General features: G+C 44.3%; 1 protein-coding gene across 1 annotated transcript in view; it reads left to right on the plus strand.

Moving 5' to 3' along the window:
• Positions 1-18624, plus strand: part of SH3RF3 (SH3 domain containing ring finger 3) — a 271225-nt gene that overhangs the window by 224865 nt on the left and 27736 nt on the right. Inside the window, exons 6-8 of the mRNA XM_068425367.1 lie at positions 2965-3135; positions 6419-6669; positions 10722-11026. Coding sequence (XP_068281468.1) covers positions 2965-3135; positions 6419-6669; positions 10722-11026 — 727 coding nt within the window. The remainder of the gene's footprint in view (positions 1-2964; positions 3136-6418; positions 6670-10721; positions 11027-18624) is intronic.

The following is an 18624-nucleotide window of genomic DNA, read 5'->3' on the forward strand; positions in this document are numbered from 1 at the left end:
GCTAGACAGAGCCCTGGGACTTCTGCATTATAAGTAGAGTCGCAGGCAGCTCCCTGAGGCCAAGAACATGAGCTACCTTCTTGCTTAGGCCTTTTTTTAGGGAACATTTTATAAAGATTTCGGCTTCCTCTAGGTCTTGCTCCCTAACCCTTAGCCTCACTGTTTCACATAGCTCAGAATAACTTGCTATTACATTTTGCGAGATTTCAGATAGTTGTTTTAACACTTTTTTCTGAGTTGTAAAGTGTTTGCTAGTGAAGTTTCACACCTAAAATCTAGAGAATGGTGAAATGTGTCCAAGTCCAATGGCTTTGACTTAAGCCAAAATCTGGCTCAGCAAACGGGACCACTAGCCCCGATCCCCTGCTAGAGGAAAAGGCCAGAAACACTTTCTGAGGGGGGAAGCTGCCTGCACTCAAATTGTTTGCAGCCATGTATGAGAGCAGGCGTCCCATCAGCTCTCCCACAGTACCCGCTCCGTCAGCACACGAGGCATACACCTGTCCCCATGGGGCTGGCATGCCAGCCACAGCCAGGCAGAGGACCTAGGCTGGGCCTGTCGCTAGGTTTGGAGAAGCCCCTGCCTCCTTGCAGACTGATAGAGGAAACCCCCAGGGACAAGAATCCTCACTGACCCACGAAGGTGGTGGGATCGCCAGTCCACAAAGAAAGCACTGATCACCTCCCTTGTCCCAGGGTCATGCTATGTGGTTATCACATACAAGTTTTCACCAGTTTAGCAATACAGAGATTGGTCAGTTTTGGCATGGAGTCCAGACTGGGCTGTTGCACACCTTCTTTTAGTCTCTGCAAGGATTTTGATACTCTCTCCAGAGGATGTTTAGGCTCATTGTGATATTGATTATTCAGGCTAACTGAAGGCTGAGTTGGGGGAATTTGCAGGGAGGAACAGAAAGAAACTAGTAGGAGAGCTGGAGATAGCTGCAAGAGAAAGCAGTCTATGATCCACTTACGGTAATTTTCCTTGCACCTTCTTCCAGCATCTCAACCTGTAAATTACATTATTATGTGTAGCCCCTTGGGGTAAGGGCTAAGTAAGTCTATCTAAAATGCTCTGTCCTTGACCCCCTGCTTTACCCATAGCTTCTGAATATAAGCCCTGTGTAAGCAGCAACTTAAAAAGGGGTAATCAAAGCCACGCTTTCTGCTCCCTGGAGTGAGTGCAGTCTTGGCACTTTCCAATATGTCCTAGCAGAGCACTGTACTGGAGGATTAGCACTGAAGCATGTGACCTTATTTCACGTCAGAGTGATGCATTTTGATGTTCTTCAGTTCATATGTAGCCTCATGTTTTCCATCAGGTGAAAGCTACAGACCTACTCAAGACCACCTGATTATATAGGCTGAACAAAGGATGTGCAGGATGGTTTCTCCCATCTGTTGGCTAATGAAATATAGTTTCTGATTAGGTCTTTGTACCCCATGCACGTGGTAAAGAGCCAGGCACATCAGCCTAAGCATGCCCCAAGGAGCTGTTACCAAATATTTCATATTCTGCTCATTACTGCTGTTTATTTACTGTCTTCAGAATAAAAATAAGGAAATCTACTGGTACCATAAAGGGATAGAATCAGGAAAACTAACAGGATTTATTCCTCAATTATATTTCCTGGAGAGTAGAAGTAAAAAGCCATGTATCATTTTTATTGGCTGCAAGTCTACAATCACAATGGTTATAGTTTTTGTTATTTCTCTGGTTCGCTGCTATAAGGTGGGCAGCGAGCCTCTTCTCACCCACCCCTGAGCCTAAGACCATTCTGCTACACTTTGTAGTGTAAATGCACTTTCCGTAAGTGTTTCCGCATTTGTCTTAGTCTCTTTGCACTGCCTGTAATGCACAAAGCAAAAAAAATCAGGAAGGTTCAACCTTGATCAAGAACTACCAGAAATCCCTTTTTGCATTTGTGGAAAGGTGGCAGTACCAAAATAAACTTGGTATTTACAAAGAAAGTGTTGTTCTGTCTGTGCATTCTTGCTATCCTATCCTGAGTTTCCCTTATTCCCCAAAGTACAAGCAATCATTCTTAATTTTCAACAAGGATCTCTCTCTAAACAGAGCTAATACCTTTAGGGACTTTAAGTTGTAGTCATTTCACAACATTAGACACATCCCTGAAGTAGGAACGGAAGAACAAAAGAGAGATAAAAAGAAAGATTCTAACAAAGGGAATAAATAAAAGCTGCAATTAAATAAATAAAAAGCTCTACATATTGGGTCCTGGATTAAATATTTATTAGAATACTTGCATAAAAACATGCAAAGCCAAATTCTACCACTTCACTTACTGAAGCAAAAATCCCCTTGCAGAATTTGGCACTCTGTCACTTTTTGTTTTACCCACATAATACAAGAATTACCATACCAAATAAGAACAGTTCCGTGTGTTGTTTCTTAAACTAACCAGCATAAATAGCATTGAGAAAGCTGCAAGAAGACCTGCCTTAAACCTTTATAAAGTACCCTACCCATAAGAAAAATTTCTTCTGAAAATCCACAGTAGAAGCGGCTCCCACCTTGAAGCATATGAATATATACTTCATCCAGATGTTACTCTTTGAAAAGCCTTCCCATTCACGTCCTGGTTACTGTGGCTGTCACTGTAATTGCGTTGTCCTTCTGAAACTGCTGCTAAATTCTTAACTTCAGTGCTGCTTTGTGCCAGTGTTTTGCTTTGGTTGTGCCCTGAGTGAGAAGTATGTCCTATTAATTTCTAAATGACTCCTTGACTTTAATCTGGTTAGTTATTCCTGTATTGTCTTAGCATCCACTTGATCTTGTCTCTGCCATTCCTTGTTTGGTGTGCTGTAATGATGCCCCTTTTTAACCACCGTTTCTGAGCAGTGTTTTGCTCACTTTCTGCTCTGCGTGGCTGGAGTCAAAGCTGGACAGGCGTTGGCTGACATCAGCTGTGTGCTTTCTTCTTGTGTGACCTCTCCCCACAGCTACCTAGCCCTGTATGCCTACAAGCCTCAGAAGAATGACGAGCTGGAGCTGCGCAAAGGTGAGATGTACCGAGTCATTGAGAAGTGCCAGGACGGCTGGTTCAAGGGGACGTCTCTGAGGAGTGGGATGTCTGGCGTCTTCCCAGGCAACTACGTGACACCTGTTTCAAGGTGAGGACCACTGGCCAAGGTGGATATGCCTGAGATGGGACTGTGAGGGATTCTGTGTCTGGAGGATGCTGAAACCAACGTAGCTCTGCTTTTAAATCACCTTCCCCTTCCAGAAATTTTCTGATGGCAACATTGTACATTGCAGACTTCTGTAATGAAACTTCCTGGTTGTAGCATTGGAGTTATCCATGTTCTCAGAAGACCTCACTAGTTGTGTTAGATGATGGCATTTACAACCCATGACTTTACGAAGTCTGATGTGCCCAGATTTTACTATTGTAAAGAATCTGTTGGCTGATGATTTTTTATTGCTATAAAACTACTGGATATGTAATGGGGATAAACGAAGTAAGGAATGCTTGTGTCTTGCTTTTCAGTAGCTCCTCATGTAGATTTTGTTTTTCTTAAATCAAAGGTCTTGGATAGTTTGTATTGGGACTAATGTTTGAACCGTTAAAATTCAGAAGTGGTAGAAGAGCTCAGTAAATTGTCTGATTTTACCTACCTCAGTCTCAGTTGCAGAAGATGAGAAAAGGAAAGAATAGCATGTTTGGGGAGGAATGCCAATTGTCAGAGTTCAGTATTGGACAGCACCAAATCAAAGGGTGTTGAAATAGTCTGCAAGCTGAGGAGAAAGTTCATCGGTGGACTGTTTTGCCCCACTTTCCTGTACTCTTTAGAGCAACCATAAGTTTGCAAATCGAACTCGGTCCTTCTCATATGCTCTCAGTCTCTCCTCCCACATGCACACAGTCACCACCATCTTTCACTGCTCTCCAGTGAAAGGCACCTCACAAGTCAGAAAGTGTTGGTCTTGAAAAATTGATCCAGGTTTTTTCCATCTTCAGTTCATGTCAAGTCTGTAATATGTGGACTGAGCAAGACAAAAGTTAAGAGCAGATTAGGAAACAATAACTAAGGCTGCTGACAGTCCTAATATTTCATTTCAGTCAAAAAAAAAAGAATTAATTCATGGAGTCTTCACTGTTCATCAACCTAAATGTATTTGCCTGATTTTATAGAGCCCCTTGGCTGCCTTCACTCCTTGCCTCTTCAGCTCTTAATTAGTAAAGAAGTTCGTGCTGAAGTGTTGGTGATCTGAATCAGCAAGCCTTTAATAAATGCAGCATGTCACGGCTAGAGCAAGACAGAAAGAAGTGCTAAAGGGCAAAAGTGCTTTCCACAAAACCCGAAAGCAGCTTTATGATTATATTTATGATCCTGTGAGCTAATTAAGTTCCTGTGTAAATCACCCTCAGTGTGAACAGCAAGAAAAATCTGATAGCAACAAAATCTCCTATTTGCTGCACTTTCAACTTACTTTGTTCCCCTTTGACAGCAAAGCAGAGGATTAGATTCATACATGTTTTTCTGCCACTCCCTACAAAACCCGAGAAAAAGAAGTTGCCTGTGAATTTAATAACACTGAACTAGACTTACAAGTATCCAAAGCACACGTTTGAGCAGTGCATGGTGGAAAAAGGACAAGACCCTTTAGATGGACAGAAAGGCACAGGGCAGCAGAGAAAATTTGCCACATCCAACGTCTGTCCAGCTCTGTGGGAGTCACAGATACTTTCTGTACCTGTCAATGTGCATGTTTGCCTGAACGCAGCTTTCAGTGGACTATTAGGTGTGCTTTTCTGGCAAACTCAATCTAGTGCAGATGGCTAAGCCAGCTCCAGCTGGACCTTGCTGCTACCCTGCCAGCTCTTTGCAGCGGATGACAGACAGTCAAGATTTCCATCTGGTGGGATTCCCAGCTCTTCCCTACCTGGAGGCTGATGAAAAAAATGGAAGAAAAAAAATCAGATTCATTTAGCAAAATGTAATCCGGGCAAACCTTGCATGATGAGATGAGTCAAGGATTTTATGACACCATAGCCTTTTTTTTTCCTCCTGTGATTTTGGGGGGGAGCGGGGATTGGGCAGAGGGGATGGCTATGTTTTGCACTTTTGGACCATATCTTCCAACCTGTGTTTTGGTCTCTTTCTATCAGAATTTCACTCTTTTGGCTCTTGCCCTTTCCACTCTTTCTTAGGGCTGCTGCTTCTGTCTTTCTTGTCCTCTGAATTGGGCCAGATTGTTCAGCATACTCCATCTTTCTGCTCTTCTCCTCTCTGTGCTCCCACACAGCAATTTTGAGGCCCCAGAAGTTCTCCCAGTCCCACCCTCCCATAGCTTGGTCTTGTACCCTTTCTGTTATCCTCTCCTCCCTTGCTAACCCCCTGCACTGTCTCATTTCCATTTCCTCCACCATACTTTGTTCTGCATCTCTGCTGCCCTTTCATGGAGGAGAACCTTGGCACATGGAGCAGCCTGGGAGAGGACAACAGCACAAAATAATCCCTCTGTTTCATGGCATTTACTGCTGCAGAAGGAAATTACTCAGGAACCTGAGTAAGAAACTTAGAGAAAGAGCTGCTGAGCAGCAGCTGAGTTTGTCCATTGATGTCCTTCTGTCCTCCCCAGTGTCCTCCTGCCCCGGTCAGAGAGTTTCTAGCTCAGTGGTAAGAGGACCAAGACCTGCGCTAGGCTGAACTCCTTGCATAGGAGAAAGAGCCTTGTTCCTTCCCTCTGAGGTCTACCCAGCCACTCAGATGAAATACGAACTGTGTGTACAGTTTAAGTGAGCAGTGAAAGAGGGGTCGATTATTGTTTGGATTTCCTTTTCAGTAAGGTCAGCTGCATTCCCTTCCCTTTTGCATTTCCTTAGCAAGTCTAAGCTAGGGCTGGTTACATCGGTAGGGTAAGTGTTCAGCCAAGCCAAGCCCTGCCAAGTGTGCTGCTTTTCAGTCCCCTTCAACAGCCATGCACAGACTTGGTGTTATCCATCTTTTTTTCTCCCTGCGGCTCTATGCAGGTTTGGTCCTAAGAAAAGATCTCCGAGTCTGTTTTAATTATCACTCCATTAGTGCCTGTAAAATAGTCTCTGGCACACAAAATGACATTTGGGAAATGTCCATTTCTTCTGAATTTAGATTTGTGACTTTACTAGAAATTATTCAGTCAGAAATGTAGCTTAAAAAAAAAGGTTATGAGAAAAATTATCTTCTCCATTTTTACCTTGCACTTCTTCCAATAGGATAAAGGAGTGAAAATATCTTCCAGCACACTTATGACTGTGTCCTGTAAAGATAAATGCGTATTTGTATCTTGGTTTACTTTAACACCTGAGAAGGTATCATGTTACCCCCTGAGTAACTGGGGGTGCTTATCAGCATGGTGGCTGGATATTGTGGTCTCTGCAGCATGCTGGCAGTGTGTTTCATCTCTATGCAGGGTCCCAGTGGGATCTGGGCAGCCGAGGAACAGCGGAGCCGGGGGAGCTCCGACAATGAAAGGAGCCCCAGGAGCCATCCACCCCATTGGGGCCAGTCACACCAACGCCGCCACGGCTGTCAGACCAGTTGTTCCTATCACTGCGCCTCAGACACATCCCCAGCTACAGGTGGCCTCTCCGCAGCTGAATAACTGCTTGAGGTATTCGGCTCAGCAGCCAGCCAGCCAGACCCGCAACGCCATGCAGATGGGTATGTGTGCATGCCCGCCGATGCCTCTTGCCCTGCGTTGACAGGATTGATGTCGTACCCCTAGAGCGCAAACCTCTCAAATCTGCCTGTCCCCGCAGCTTGCTTTCTTGTTTTAGTCACAGCTCAGTCAATGTGGAATAGAGTATGTTTTATTTGCTTGTAATATTTATGGGCTTCTATTGATCTCTGGGAACCATGATGTGTTTATCAGATTGTTCTGTTGCTACAGCTGAAATAGATTATAGTGTTTACAAATATTTATACAATTTATCTGAGTTAAAGCAAGCACCCTACATACTGAGGAGATTAGCAGTTCTGAGTCCAGTTGGTTTGCTGACGGAAAAATACTGCCCTTATCGCAGGGCGAGTAATATACGCCTTAAAATTAAGAAGCATTTCATTGGGCTTCAGGGATGAAAGGTATTTATTAGGCAGAATGGGACCCGGTGTTAGCGGTAAAGCAAAAGATCTGAAAAATACTGCCACCTTTTTGAAATGAGAGTAAGAGCTTCTCACACCAGGGGCCCTCTGTTCTTTCTAAGTTCCCTTTCTGATGTACAGCACAATTTTCTAAAGTACAATTTATTCCCCTTTCCCTGATGTTAAACAGCTCTGATGTTGAATAAAGTAAAAGTAAATGCTGTGGTGGAACTTTATAGCAAAATTTAAAACATTTTGTTTCTGATATTTCATAGGGATGTGAGCCGTTGTGTTTACAAAGGCAGATCAGTAAGGGCTGTGACTGCTGAAAACTGAGGTCTTAGATAAAAAACAGAGCAGGCACAAATCAGAAATACACTGCAGTGTAAGTCAGTCATGGATTCATACCTTTTGAAGTCAGAAGGCACCACTATGACCGTCTAATCTCACCTCCTACACAGTCCAGACCAAAGAGAAGAAAACATAATCAAATACATGTGAATCTGAACCTCGAACAGTGCAGACTCCTCTGCTCAACCAACAGTGGCAGGACTTTACATGGCATCCGTGTCACACTGGGGAATAATCAATCTATCCTCTTTTTGTCTAGTTCAGAAAGTGCTGCTTTCCCCTCAAGTCACACCGTTCCAAAAGCCCTTCTGCTCCCACAGTGCAAAGGCAGAAATGTCCCCTCCTGGGCAAGGTTCTTGGGAAGCGTTCAGGTGCTCCTGGTGCCTCCTGTGCCCATGCCAGCAGGCAGGTAGACTCCCCTGAAACTAAGGTGACAGATCATTTTGCCCCACACACCTGGCATGCCCCACACCTTCCTTCCACGGCACTGCTGTGCTACACCTCCAGCAGCTTCCCTGATTTGAGATTGCTCCTCCTGGTCACTCTGACATCTTAAAGTGCCAAGGAGTTGGCAGGCAGGGTGATCCAGGGACCACAGAGCTGCTCCAAAACCCCTAAGCAGGGAATTCTCCAGCCCTTTCAGAAGATTCATGAGATTGTTGTTTTAATTAAATAAACCTTTGCTGGGATAAATAAAGGAAATTTTTCATGATTGTCAGTATTTTTCTCCATAATGGATGTCCTCACCAGTATCCTGTGGACCAGAGCCCCTCAAAGGGTCTCTTTAGTCCTGCAGGACAGGGCAATGCACGTTGACTTTTGGAAGAGCTTTCCAAAAGAGGCAAATTGGCACAGTATTCAAATCACGTTTCTGTTGGCTTGCAATATACATGAGTAACAAATCAATTTTGTACAAGGCCACTAATGCAGGAGTACACCCAAAATGAAATATGAGTGGTGTAGAACAAAAATAGCCTTCAGTGAGCATTGCTAATTAATAGCATGTTTGATGCAGCACAGTCCAGATCCAGAGATCCCAGAGCAAAGGCATACATTGTAACAGTAAGCAGATGAAATTACAGAATAAAATGTGAGAGCTCTGCTCAGAGCTGATTTTTCTCAGGCCATTTATGTTACTGTTTCTCATGTTTTCTGTTTCTTTTGTGCCTGGAAACACCAAGTCTTATATGAAAGAAGTAGTATACCTAATGTGATTATCAAATCAGTCTTCTGCATCCAGGTACATGCAGTGAAATTCCATTATTGTCCTTTTCCTCTAAATTTAGGAAAGCCATTGCTCCCTACAACCAGTAGTTCAAAACCTTGACCCTGCAAGCTTAACCATTCTGGAAAATTAGATTTCTGGCAGCAGTGGTTGCTCATCACACAGGTTCCAAGTGGGAAAAACAGAAGGAGGGAATCACTTCAAGATAACCAGTGGTACCCTGTCTGGCTCTCTGGAAAGGAATTGCACTTTCCAATATATGTTCTTGGTAATCCAGGAGGGGGAAATGGTAACTAATAGGAAGAATAGTCTTGAAGACATCTGCAATAACAACTTTTAGGCCCTTCCTCATGTTACATGGTAAAATCACATTAAGTTCAAGACTGGTTAATGATAGTTTGGTTGATTTGCTATGAGCAACATTAATAAAAAGAGAAGTTATAGAGTCAAGGAGTTACCATGAGGGAGAATCATGTAGACTTTGGAGGTGCTAATCTGATGATCACTGGCCTATCATGTTCAATATTGCTTCAGATAATAGGGCATAAGGCTGGGGGATGAAATTCCCTCCCTGCAGGAGTGCTCAGCTGGTGTAGTGAGTATGATTAATGTCACTCCTTATTGTTTCAGTCCCTGGTAGTGGGTGCTGCTGTTAACCATAGAAACAGAAAATAGTGGTTTGAGTTGTTCTAGCATTGTTGTTTAGTTATAGATTGAGTGAACACCAGCTGGTCCTGCATAAAAATGCATCCTCCAGATGAATTTGTAAGAAAACCACAGATCAGAGTGGGTCAGAAATTTTCCAGAAAAATGCTTCTTGGGCAAAGAAAAGCTGATTTGTTGGACTCAAAGCTTTTTGTCAGGAATGGATGTAGTTCAACCAGACTTCAGGCATGAAGCTGTCCTGGCTCACGTTGCAAAGGGAATAGACAGCTGCCCAGAGCTGTTCTCTGCAGAGGAGAACAGCACAGTGACCGGATCTTATGTTTTCACATCTCAGGTGAATGCCCTGACCAGAATAGACGCTGTTGTGGGGTGGGTGTGTAGGTTGTGCTCAGAGAAATGTTCAAAGGTTCAGATTTTGCACTGGGCAGAAGTAAACCAGATTATGAAACCTTGAAATAATTTGCGAAATGGGCATTTTCCAGCTAGTCCTGCTATTGAATCGTTTAAGTGAGGGAAGTTTGAGTGTGGACTCGGTTTCTGGTCTGTACATACTTGAAGTGGAGCTGTATGTAGGTTACACCTAAGCAATCAACCAACCTGGAAGTCAAAGGTGACATCGTTGTGGAAATGGACCTGGAGCTTTGTCACACTTTTTGCAACATGAGACATGCAACAGGCTCCCGAGTCCCTGGAGAGCTGACCTGGGCAGTGGGTTGCAGTCACCATTAAACAGACGAGCGCTAATTCCTGGTTCCTAAGTGCTTGTAGGCAGGGTTTGCTCAGCAGGGGAAGCAAGACTAAAAGGCACTGCATAGTCCCTTAGGGACTTCGCTGGCAGACACGAGGCTGAGCTCAGAAATCCTCCTGTGGGTTTCTGCTTAATTTATCTTGTGCAGCACAGTGATGTGCTGTTGATCATTTTGTTAGGGCCGAAACAAGAGACTTTCCTTTGTAACTGCTGTATGCGAGGTCGGTGTGGATCGTCTGGGCTAACCCTTTAGGTCCCATGTTGCGTTGCTCCAAAACCTATCGTGTTAGGAGCGGGTCCTGGAGGTGTGGAAAACAGCTCAGCTGGAACGACATAAAGTATTTTAAAAACACAGTAAGCTTTTTATTTATTTCCAGGCATGAGCAGGTATGGTCAGGCCATTCCCCAGTCACATCACTAGGGAGGACTAGCCATTTTGGTGACTGCAGACAGGCCTTTCGCAGCCAGGAGGGGGATTTCTAGGATTTAGCCAAAAACACTTGCAGGCTGAGGTATCCTGGGTTCAGGCTAAGAGCTTAGCTCTCTGTCGGGCCCTGGCACCTCGTGGCAGTGATGGCCACTGAAGGGCCAGGTCTGACAGTGCATGGAGGGGCTTAACTGTGCTCTGTCCTCCCTCTGCAGCTCACCCGCCGGTGCCAGCCCCGGAGCGGCCCACCGCCACGGTCTCGCCCCTGCGGACGCCCAGCTCGCCCTCCCGCCTGCCAGCGACGGCCATCCGGCCTCACCCCGCCGTCTCCCCGCAGCACGGCCACCAGCCTCCCGCCCCAGGGGCCCGGCCCCTCATCCCCCTCACCTCAGCCGCCGCCGCCATAACCCCGCCCAACGTCAGCGCAGCCCACCTCAATGGCGAGGCGGGCAGTGGGCCCCTGGGTGGCCCTGTCACCCCTGGCCCCGCCGGCAAGGCCGAGGAGAGGAAGAACGAGAAGGTAAGGGCCACCGTGCCACCCCTGCACCCCGTGCTTCCACCACCTCTCCCTCCTGTGGGGCTGTCAAGGAGGGACTCTGCGGCCACCCTGCAGGGCAGAAGCTGGTTTTCGTCACCTGCCAGCTTGGGCGTCTTTGTCTCACATTATTTTCACACTTGATCCTTTCCCAACCCATCCTCAGCACTGCTCTTGTGTTACCCACTGGCAGGTGGGAAACAAGGTTGAGCTGCTAATTGACTGAATTTGTGTGTTTCTCCTTAATCAGCACCTAGATCTGCAAATTTGCAGTGGTGCAGAAAGACGTTATAGCAGGGTCTTGGTCATCAAAACTGGATGGCCAAGTCAGAAGCCATCTGCCTTGTTGTGTGGAAGAAGATGCCAGCAGTACCAGCCCTGGGGCAGGTGGCACGGGCACGGTAAAGCATTAGCTTGTGAGCGGCAGGAGCTGTTTTACTGCTCCAGGAACATCTCAGTTTCTTGCAGACACTTTCATTGCAGTGGCACAGCCAAATGGGGAGAAAGGAATAAATACGGCTTGTTGGGGCATAGGTACAATGAACCTACACTGTAGGTTCAATCTCTTAGGAGCCAGCAGTGGGACCAATAGCTGAGCGCCCATCCCTTGTGCTAAGGAAAGCCAGCATGGAGAGCTGCTTTAAGTACCCAGCCTTTTAGGTTCTTGGCAAATATTTTGCTTCCACCAAATGTTTACATTGTGTTAGCAGTTCCCATTTATCAATTGCTGAGGGTTATCTCCATACGGCCTAGCAGAGCCCACTGATATAAACTGCCTGCTGGAAGCAAGCTCCTCGTTTGTATCTGAGCAGAAGGAAGAGATGTGGGGGCTTGTTTTCCCTTTAGACCTGCAAAAAAATCCTTTCCATATGTTTCCTGAGCTTTTCTGTGGTGACAGGCACATATGGGGTAAACATTTACTTTGTACATGGCAGTGATGAGTTTGCAGGTCTCATGTGTGGTGAGGCTCACAGACATCCCCAACCCGTAGTTTCACAAGATGAGGTATACAAGTTTTAAAATCCTTTCTTTAATCCTGTCTTGCATTTTCTCTGAGTGCCTTTGGTGAAAGAAGGGTGTAGGACTTCTGCCTGGATATGAAATTTAGGTACTTCTTTTCAAAGAATGACTCCCAAGTATGCATCAAGGACTTGGGAGCAGAAGTGGGAGCAGAACAATACCTGCTACTTCTGCAAGCCCAAGGAAATGTATGGTATTCAGCAGAAGGTGGTAGATCTGCATGTTACCTCAGAGCTTTGTGTACTGGCTTATTTAATACTTCCTAAAACATAGCATGCTATTCTTTACGTCCATATATTTTAATTCATGTGGGAATGGACACTGAAATTTCCTGTGCAAAATTATATTGAGTCCTTTCCTAAGATACTGGTTAACCTTTCCCAAGCTGTTACAGCTTTAAGTTACTGAATTTGGATGCAGGGAAGTAAAGTTGTGATTTTCTGAGGTCCAAGGATGAAAAGGAGAAGCAAATAATGTATTTTATGATTGCAATGAGCATTGCCAAAGACCAGTACAATATCTGGGATGTATCAGAGAGAAGTGACAATAAAAATTGTCATCTCTGACTGGATTGGATGGTACATAACTGTGCCTGTGTTGAACAATATATTCCCGAATCTCCTCCATGTCATATTTCACTTTCATTTTAGAAAGATCTGAGTTAATGGTGCTTCCTTTCCTTTTAGAAGTAGTGGCTGATGTTTGGCCAGTTAAGTTGTGCACCTATCCCTTGCATAATCCAAATCAAACCAAATATCTCTTTGAAGTAGTTGAGAGCTTGGATAGTGCCGACTAAAAGCTGTATAACTATTCAAAAAGGAATCAGAACTGGGGCCATATCTGCAACTATGCTTGATACTTCTGATGTGGAGGCTGGTTGAGCAGGTTTTTGGTAAATAGGGAACAGCATAACACTCAGAAGGGATATCTGTGGAGAGAGGCAATATCTGTTATTAGTACACCTGATGATAGGAAAAAAACAGACAAGTTTGAGGGGCAAAAAATGAGAATCAGGGGCATAATTAGCGAATTGCCAGATAAGCAAAGATCGGAAGCAATTTTTCTGAGTTCGGTTTCATTATATTAATCAGGCAGGTACTTTGAGATGAAAGGAACAAAGGGATGTTAGTAAGAGGAGCAGTACTAAGGTCTTTAGCTCTGCTGAACACAGAATGGAAGAAATCCACAGGTAATTATCTCCTGAGAAACTGAGATTAACAAGTCCTCTCTGAGGTAAATTGTAATGTGCCATAAAATTACCATTGTTGTTGGAATCGACAGGTTTTGATGTCCCATCAAATTATTAATTTTGATCCCAGCTTCATCTTTCCGGTTTCTTTTGTAGGATTCCCTTGAGGATGAGGGCTGAATGATAAGAGGGAGAATGGCTGTTTTGGGAAACATTCTCTTGTTATTAACCACATTTTTCTTTCATACACTGATTGTCAGTGCAAGCTCACTACAGTACAGGGGGCACATGGTACGTATGAAGAAGTAGTGGGATGGGCATGCTGAGGAGCCATTGATTTTCACGATTCTGTTGTAGAAGAGGTTTCTTGTGAGGGCTATGGAGAGAAATTGCAATTTTTGCATTTATCACCCTGATATAGTCAGATATATTGGTCCTTGGGAAATTTTCTTCAGATGATAAGTTTAGCAAGGTTGGTTGGCTGCTTGAAGGCTGGGCTAGGAGATAGTGCGAAAAAGTACTTTAAGATACGATCTTCTACCAATTTATGCTTTATGATTTCCCACTTAGATTGCACTCAAGGATACCAAATGTGACATCAAGGCGCAGCTGCTGTAGTGAGTCTGTGTATGCTGTTTGGGTTGCTTGTTCCAGGAGGGAATTGTCTTTACCTTGGGAACAGCCTTGCTGAGTGTACTGGTGAGGTAGTCACTTTAATGGTCTTCTCTGTGAAATGTTTATATACCAACATCACAGATTCCTGTTGGTGTGCAGCAGTCAGATATAGGCACATCCCAAGATTTCTCTAAAATCAAGGGACTACGATTCCAATTTTCACTTGTTTCCTTGTGGTTTAAAGACAAGTGACAGAAATAATCCCAAGGATTTTAGTTTTCAGCTCAGCAGGAATGGTTTTCTTGCTCATCCTCTATTGATATAGCAAATAAATCCTTGGGTCTATTTTTTGACATCTCTAGTTCTCTACTTCAGCTTATTTCTTGAAGGTCGCAAAATATGGCCTCCATGCCAGGAGGATTCTATCTGCAACTGGGCTTGTGCTTTGCTTCTCAGCTCCTTGACCAGCCTCCTGCCCACTTAGGGAACAGTTTCAAAGCTGCTCTCCTTTGCCAGCTGCTGGTGGTAGCTGATGAAAGACTGAGCAATAGATAGTGCTTAAGTCCACTGTGCAACAGTGCTTGAATGGTGCTCAGGCAGCCAAGCAGGCTTAGAAGTAGAGCACTTGAAAATCAAAGCTGTTTCAGTGCTATACGGATGCGGTACAAAGCAGCAGGAAAGTCAGCTCACACAGAGGTAGCTCAGACACTACAGGAATAACAAGCCAGGGACTGAATAAAGGCAAGGGAGCATGGCAGAAGACAAAGAGGTAACGGTGGTCACGGCAGCATAGGAGAGAGAAGAGCATTAGCAGATGCCAGGAGATAGAGCAGGGGGCACGAGGGAAGGGATGCCAGTGGGGAGGGTGGAGGTGAAGGGAGCTGTGTAAAGCCCATGGGGAGGGGTCCTGAAATGGGAAAGTTGGAATATAGGTGCTAAAATGTATCTAAAGAAGGCAGTTGAAAAGAGCAAGGTGTAAAGGAGGCTCTTTCTTTTTTTTCTCAAATATTTCCCGCTTGAGGCCAATTTTTCATTCTTTTCCAAGAAGGGGGTTTCTTTCCCCAGAAGGAAAATAATAATTCTTCCCCAAAGTCACTCTATTCCAGGTTAGGAACAGGAGTGTCCCAAAGACATCACAGAGACAGGAGGGAGGTAAAACCAGAGAGCAAATGGGGAACACTCTCTTTACTTTAAGGGTGGGGGATGGTATCAGGGATCCTTTGAGCTCTCACTTCTTCATTTGCTAATAGTATCTGCATGTGTAACAATCTGAAGCTCAGAGAATTCAACCCCAGTTCCCGATTCTTCTGAACATCTGAAAGAAAGGGATGGAGATCTCAGCTGTGGAATGGAAGCAAAACCCTGTGTTTTGGGGGCTTTTTTAAATGAGGACCCTGCTTTTTCAGTCATGATGAGCACTGCCCAAATTCAACTGGTAGATTACAGCTCAGAGCTTGTAATTATGGCATGACGACTGCTTTGACCTCGGTCAATTTTTGCTATAATAGTTTCTGCTGTACATAATCTGGGCTGAGGCTTAATACCTCTGATAAAACCACTTGTTTGAATGAATTAATGCATTTCTCATTAAATGTGCTCCTCGTTACGTTAATCAAATCAAGCAAATCATGCTGGGTGGTTTGACCACTGTAATTAAACTTTCTTTAAAATCCACTCATTTGGCTTTTGATGAGGACTTTGATTAAACTCTTCCAAAATGCCTGGCCCAATATCTGCTAAAGAGGAAAATAAGAGCTTGCTCTAGCGAGCAAGCCATTAATTCATCGCTGAGTTACATCAATTCCTTACTGTTTTACCTAGTCAGAGTATGTAGAAATATTTGAAAATTGGCAATGAAAAATTAAATGTTTCTTACAAGAGTGCTGAGAGAAAAAATCTGTTTGCAGCTTTAAATTTAGTAACTGTGTCCCTGGAATATATAGAGGATCTGCATAAGCAAGTCACAACAAATGGAAAAATACACTGGTCTGCTGTTTACTGATATTAAGATAACAAGAGACACATCTTCAGAAAATGACTTTGAACATGCACCAACAGTTTTGCATGTGAAGACTGAATCAGTAAACATCTCTCTGTTCTCTCCAGTGTCACTCACTTTCTCAAATATCGGTCCTTTTGCTCAAAATAGCTGCATTCCTCAAATGATACAGTATGTTTGGCATGATCCTGGTGTAAGGACTACATTACAAAATAGAACAAGCCAAGGCCTGTTTTCTGGCCCTGCAAGTGTCCCTGCATGACTTGCATCCACACTTCTAAGCTTTCTTCTTTGCCCAAAATAGGGTGATTGCATGCAGACTGCTCATTGAGAACAGTCCTGGTACATGGTGTGGTGCAAACCATGCCGGTACGTCGTCCTGGGAGAGTGCTAGTTGATATCAGCCAAACCCACAGTGGTTAATGGATGCAGACCAGGGTTTGATGCTAAATCCCGGCCTTGTTTTATATGCCAGTACAGACATGACCAGAGAAACTTCCCTCTCCACCATTCCCCCTTTCTCCCAGTGCCTTCCTCTGCCTTCCCCTAATTTGCAGCCCAGTGCCCGGTCCCACCAGGCAACGTCCCTCAGTGCTGACCTGCCACCTGCACTCTTAGTCGCCCACCCTGGCTTTATGTAGGGTTAGAGACTAGATCAAAGGCCCTTTGAAAATTTGGCTTTGTAAACTCTGACATGTAATTTGACCTTAGTACACATTACAGCTGTCTGTTTAAGCTGCCAGTTGGTAGAACTGAAATTGCCTGAAGGAGCTGATCCTACACAGTAGTGCACCTTCAGTTTTCGCTTACTAAGTGTTAGTCCCTGCATTGCAACTTCTTCTCATATTAACTTGTCCCTGAGTGAAAATGGTTTGTTATCACTTCATATCCACTGAGGAAATTTAATTTTTTATCCAGAAAATGGAAGATCAGTCTCAAAAGTGAAGTGTTGAGCACTTGCAAGGACTTTGTAGATATAAAATGACATGACAAAAATAGTGGTCACCCTGGGACGAGTACAGGAAGCTAAGGACAGAGTTGATGAAAGCAGATTTTTCAGATACAAAGTCAGTATGACTGACCCTGAATTTTTGAAAGAGGAATTCAGTCTTTCTAGCAAATATGAAATTATTTAATATTTTTTCACTTTGTAACCGGTTCACCTAAGAAAGTCCCTAAGTTGTACAGGTATGAAATGGGATGATAACAACGAAGTGACTAAATGAAAGCAGCACAAGACCTAAGAATGAACAAATTGCACAAGAGCAGAAGAGCCTGATTTGAATTCTTAGAATAAGTGTATCAAAATATAGAAAGCATTAAGAGGAAGAAACGTTGGAATAGTAATGTAAAGGTTTGCATCAAAAAGATAAAGAGTAAGTTCTGTGACACTGACTTGCTTGGGTACTCTGTAAGACATCTGAATTGATCCTGGAGCCACCAACAACATTTCACCAATCATTTTGAGAGTTAGATTTGACTTTTCAGTTTAACATGTGTTCCAGTTTGTTCCTCAGTAAGGATGCTTTCATCTGGAATATTTTAGTTCAGTTCTCTCAAGACTTGTGCACAGAATACATACTGTTAATCCATTTCCTCTCAACAAAGGCAAGGGAGCTGTCTTCATCACAAATGAGCCACTGCTTCCCATGCTTCAGAAAACGAATCTTGGCTCTGTGACCAGCAAGTGATTCACCAGAAACTTGGCCAGGGAGTGGAAACCTCTTTTTCTGGTCATGTGAATTCAGGCCACAAAGTTCTGTTTTAGGGCAGAGAACTCGTGCTTAAAATCTCTCCAGCACGTTCTCCTTCATCATTAGAGTTTGATTTGAAAGGACAAAAACCTGGCAACTCGCTGATGAATATTTTAAGACTGGCAAATAACCGAGCCAAAAGCATGAGCCCCAGCTGTCAAAACATAGAAAACTTCAGCTTTACAATAAAACAGATTTCTGTTATTTCTAACTGGCTAGGATTCTTTTGCTTAGATCAAGGGCAATAAGCCATTGATCAAAATTTCTTTTTCTTCTTCACATTTTTGATGTTAGGAAATGCTTTCAAACTCCCCACAGATATTCCAAGCGTTGACTTTGCTGCCAAGCAGTCTCCGAAAGCTATTCCTCTTCTCTCTCCTCTCCCCCCACCACTGCTTATCTGCCTCATAGTGCTGTCATAGGATTTCTCAAGTGTCCGCAGCGGATTTCTCTAATGCTGTTTCGAGGGGTTCTGTGCTGCATTCTGCAGCCGTAAGGGGAAGTGGATCCAGGGGAAGAGAAGATGGAGAGTACTTTAGCTTCGAGAGGAAATTCTGTTTATCTGCTAACTGGAGACAAAGCTGGATGCCAAGGCACAGCATTCTTCTGGCACCTGTAGAGACCTAATTTTGTAACACAGAGGACCCTCAGGCTTTTACTAAATCCTTAGTGCTGCTTGAGGAAGAAAGTAGAACTGACAAAAGAAAAAGCATGCAAGGGAGCGCTGGAAGCAGAAGGCTGGAGGCGTGTGTGTGCGCGAGCGCGTGTGCGTGTCTGCGTGTGAGCATCCCAGCACTGGCGTTCCCATGGCATTCCCCTGCCTGCAGAAGGAATCACGCAGGGCCAGATGGCTGGATGGGGCCAGGCTGTGGGAGGGGATGGCAAGCATCTCCTTGGATTAGTTGGGTGAAATGTAAGCACTCTTGTGGTATCAATGGGAGACATTGACACGTTCCGGATGTTAAGGGATCATAGGGGCCAGACCGCACCCTAGACTGCACAGCTC

Source organism: Nyctibius grandis, chromosome 2 (genome assembly GCF_013368605.1).
Source record: "Nyctibius grandis isolate bNycGra1 chromosome 2, bNycGra1.pri, whole genome shotgun sequence".
Lineage (NCBI taxonomy): Eukaryota > Metazoa > Chordata > Aves > Nyctibiiformes > Nyctibiidae > Nyctibius > Nyctibius grandis.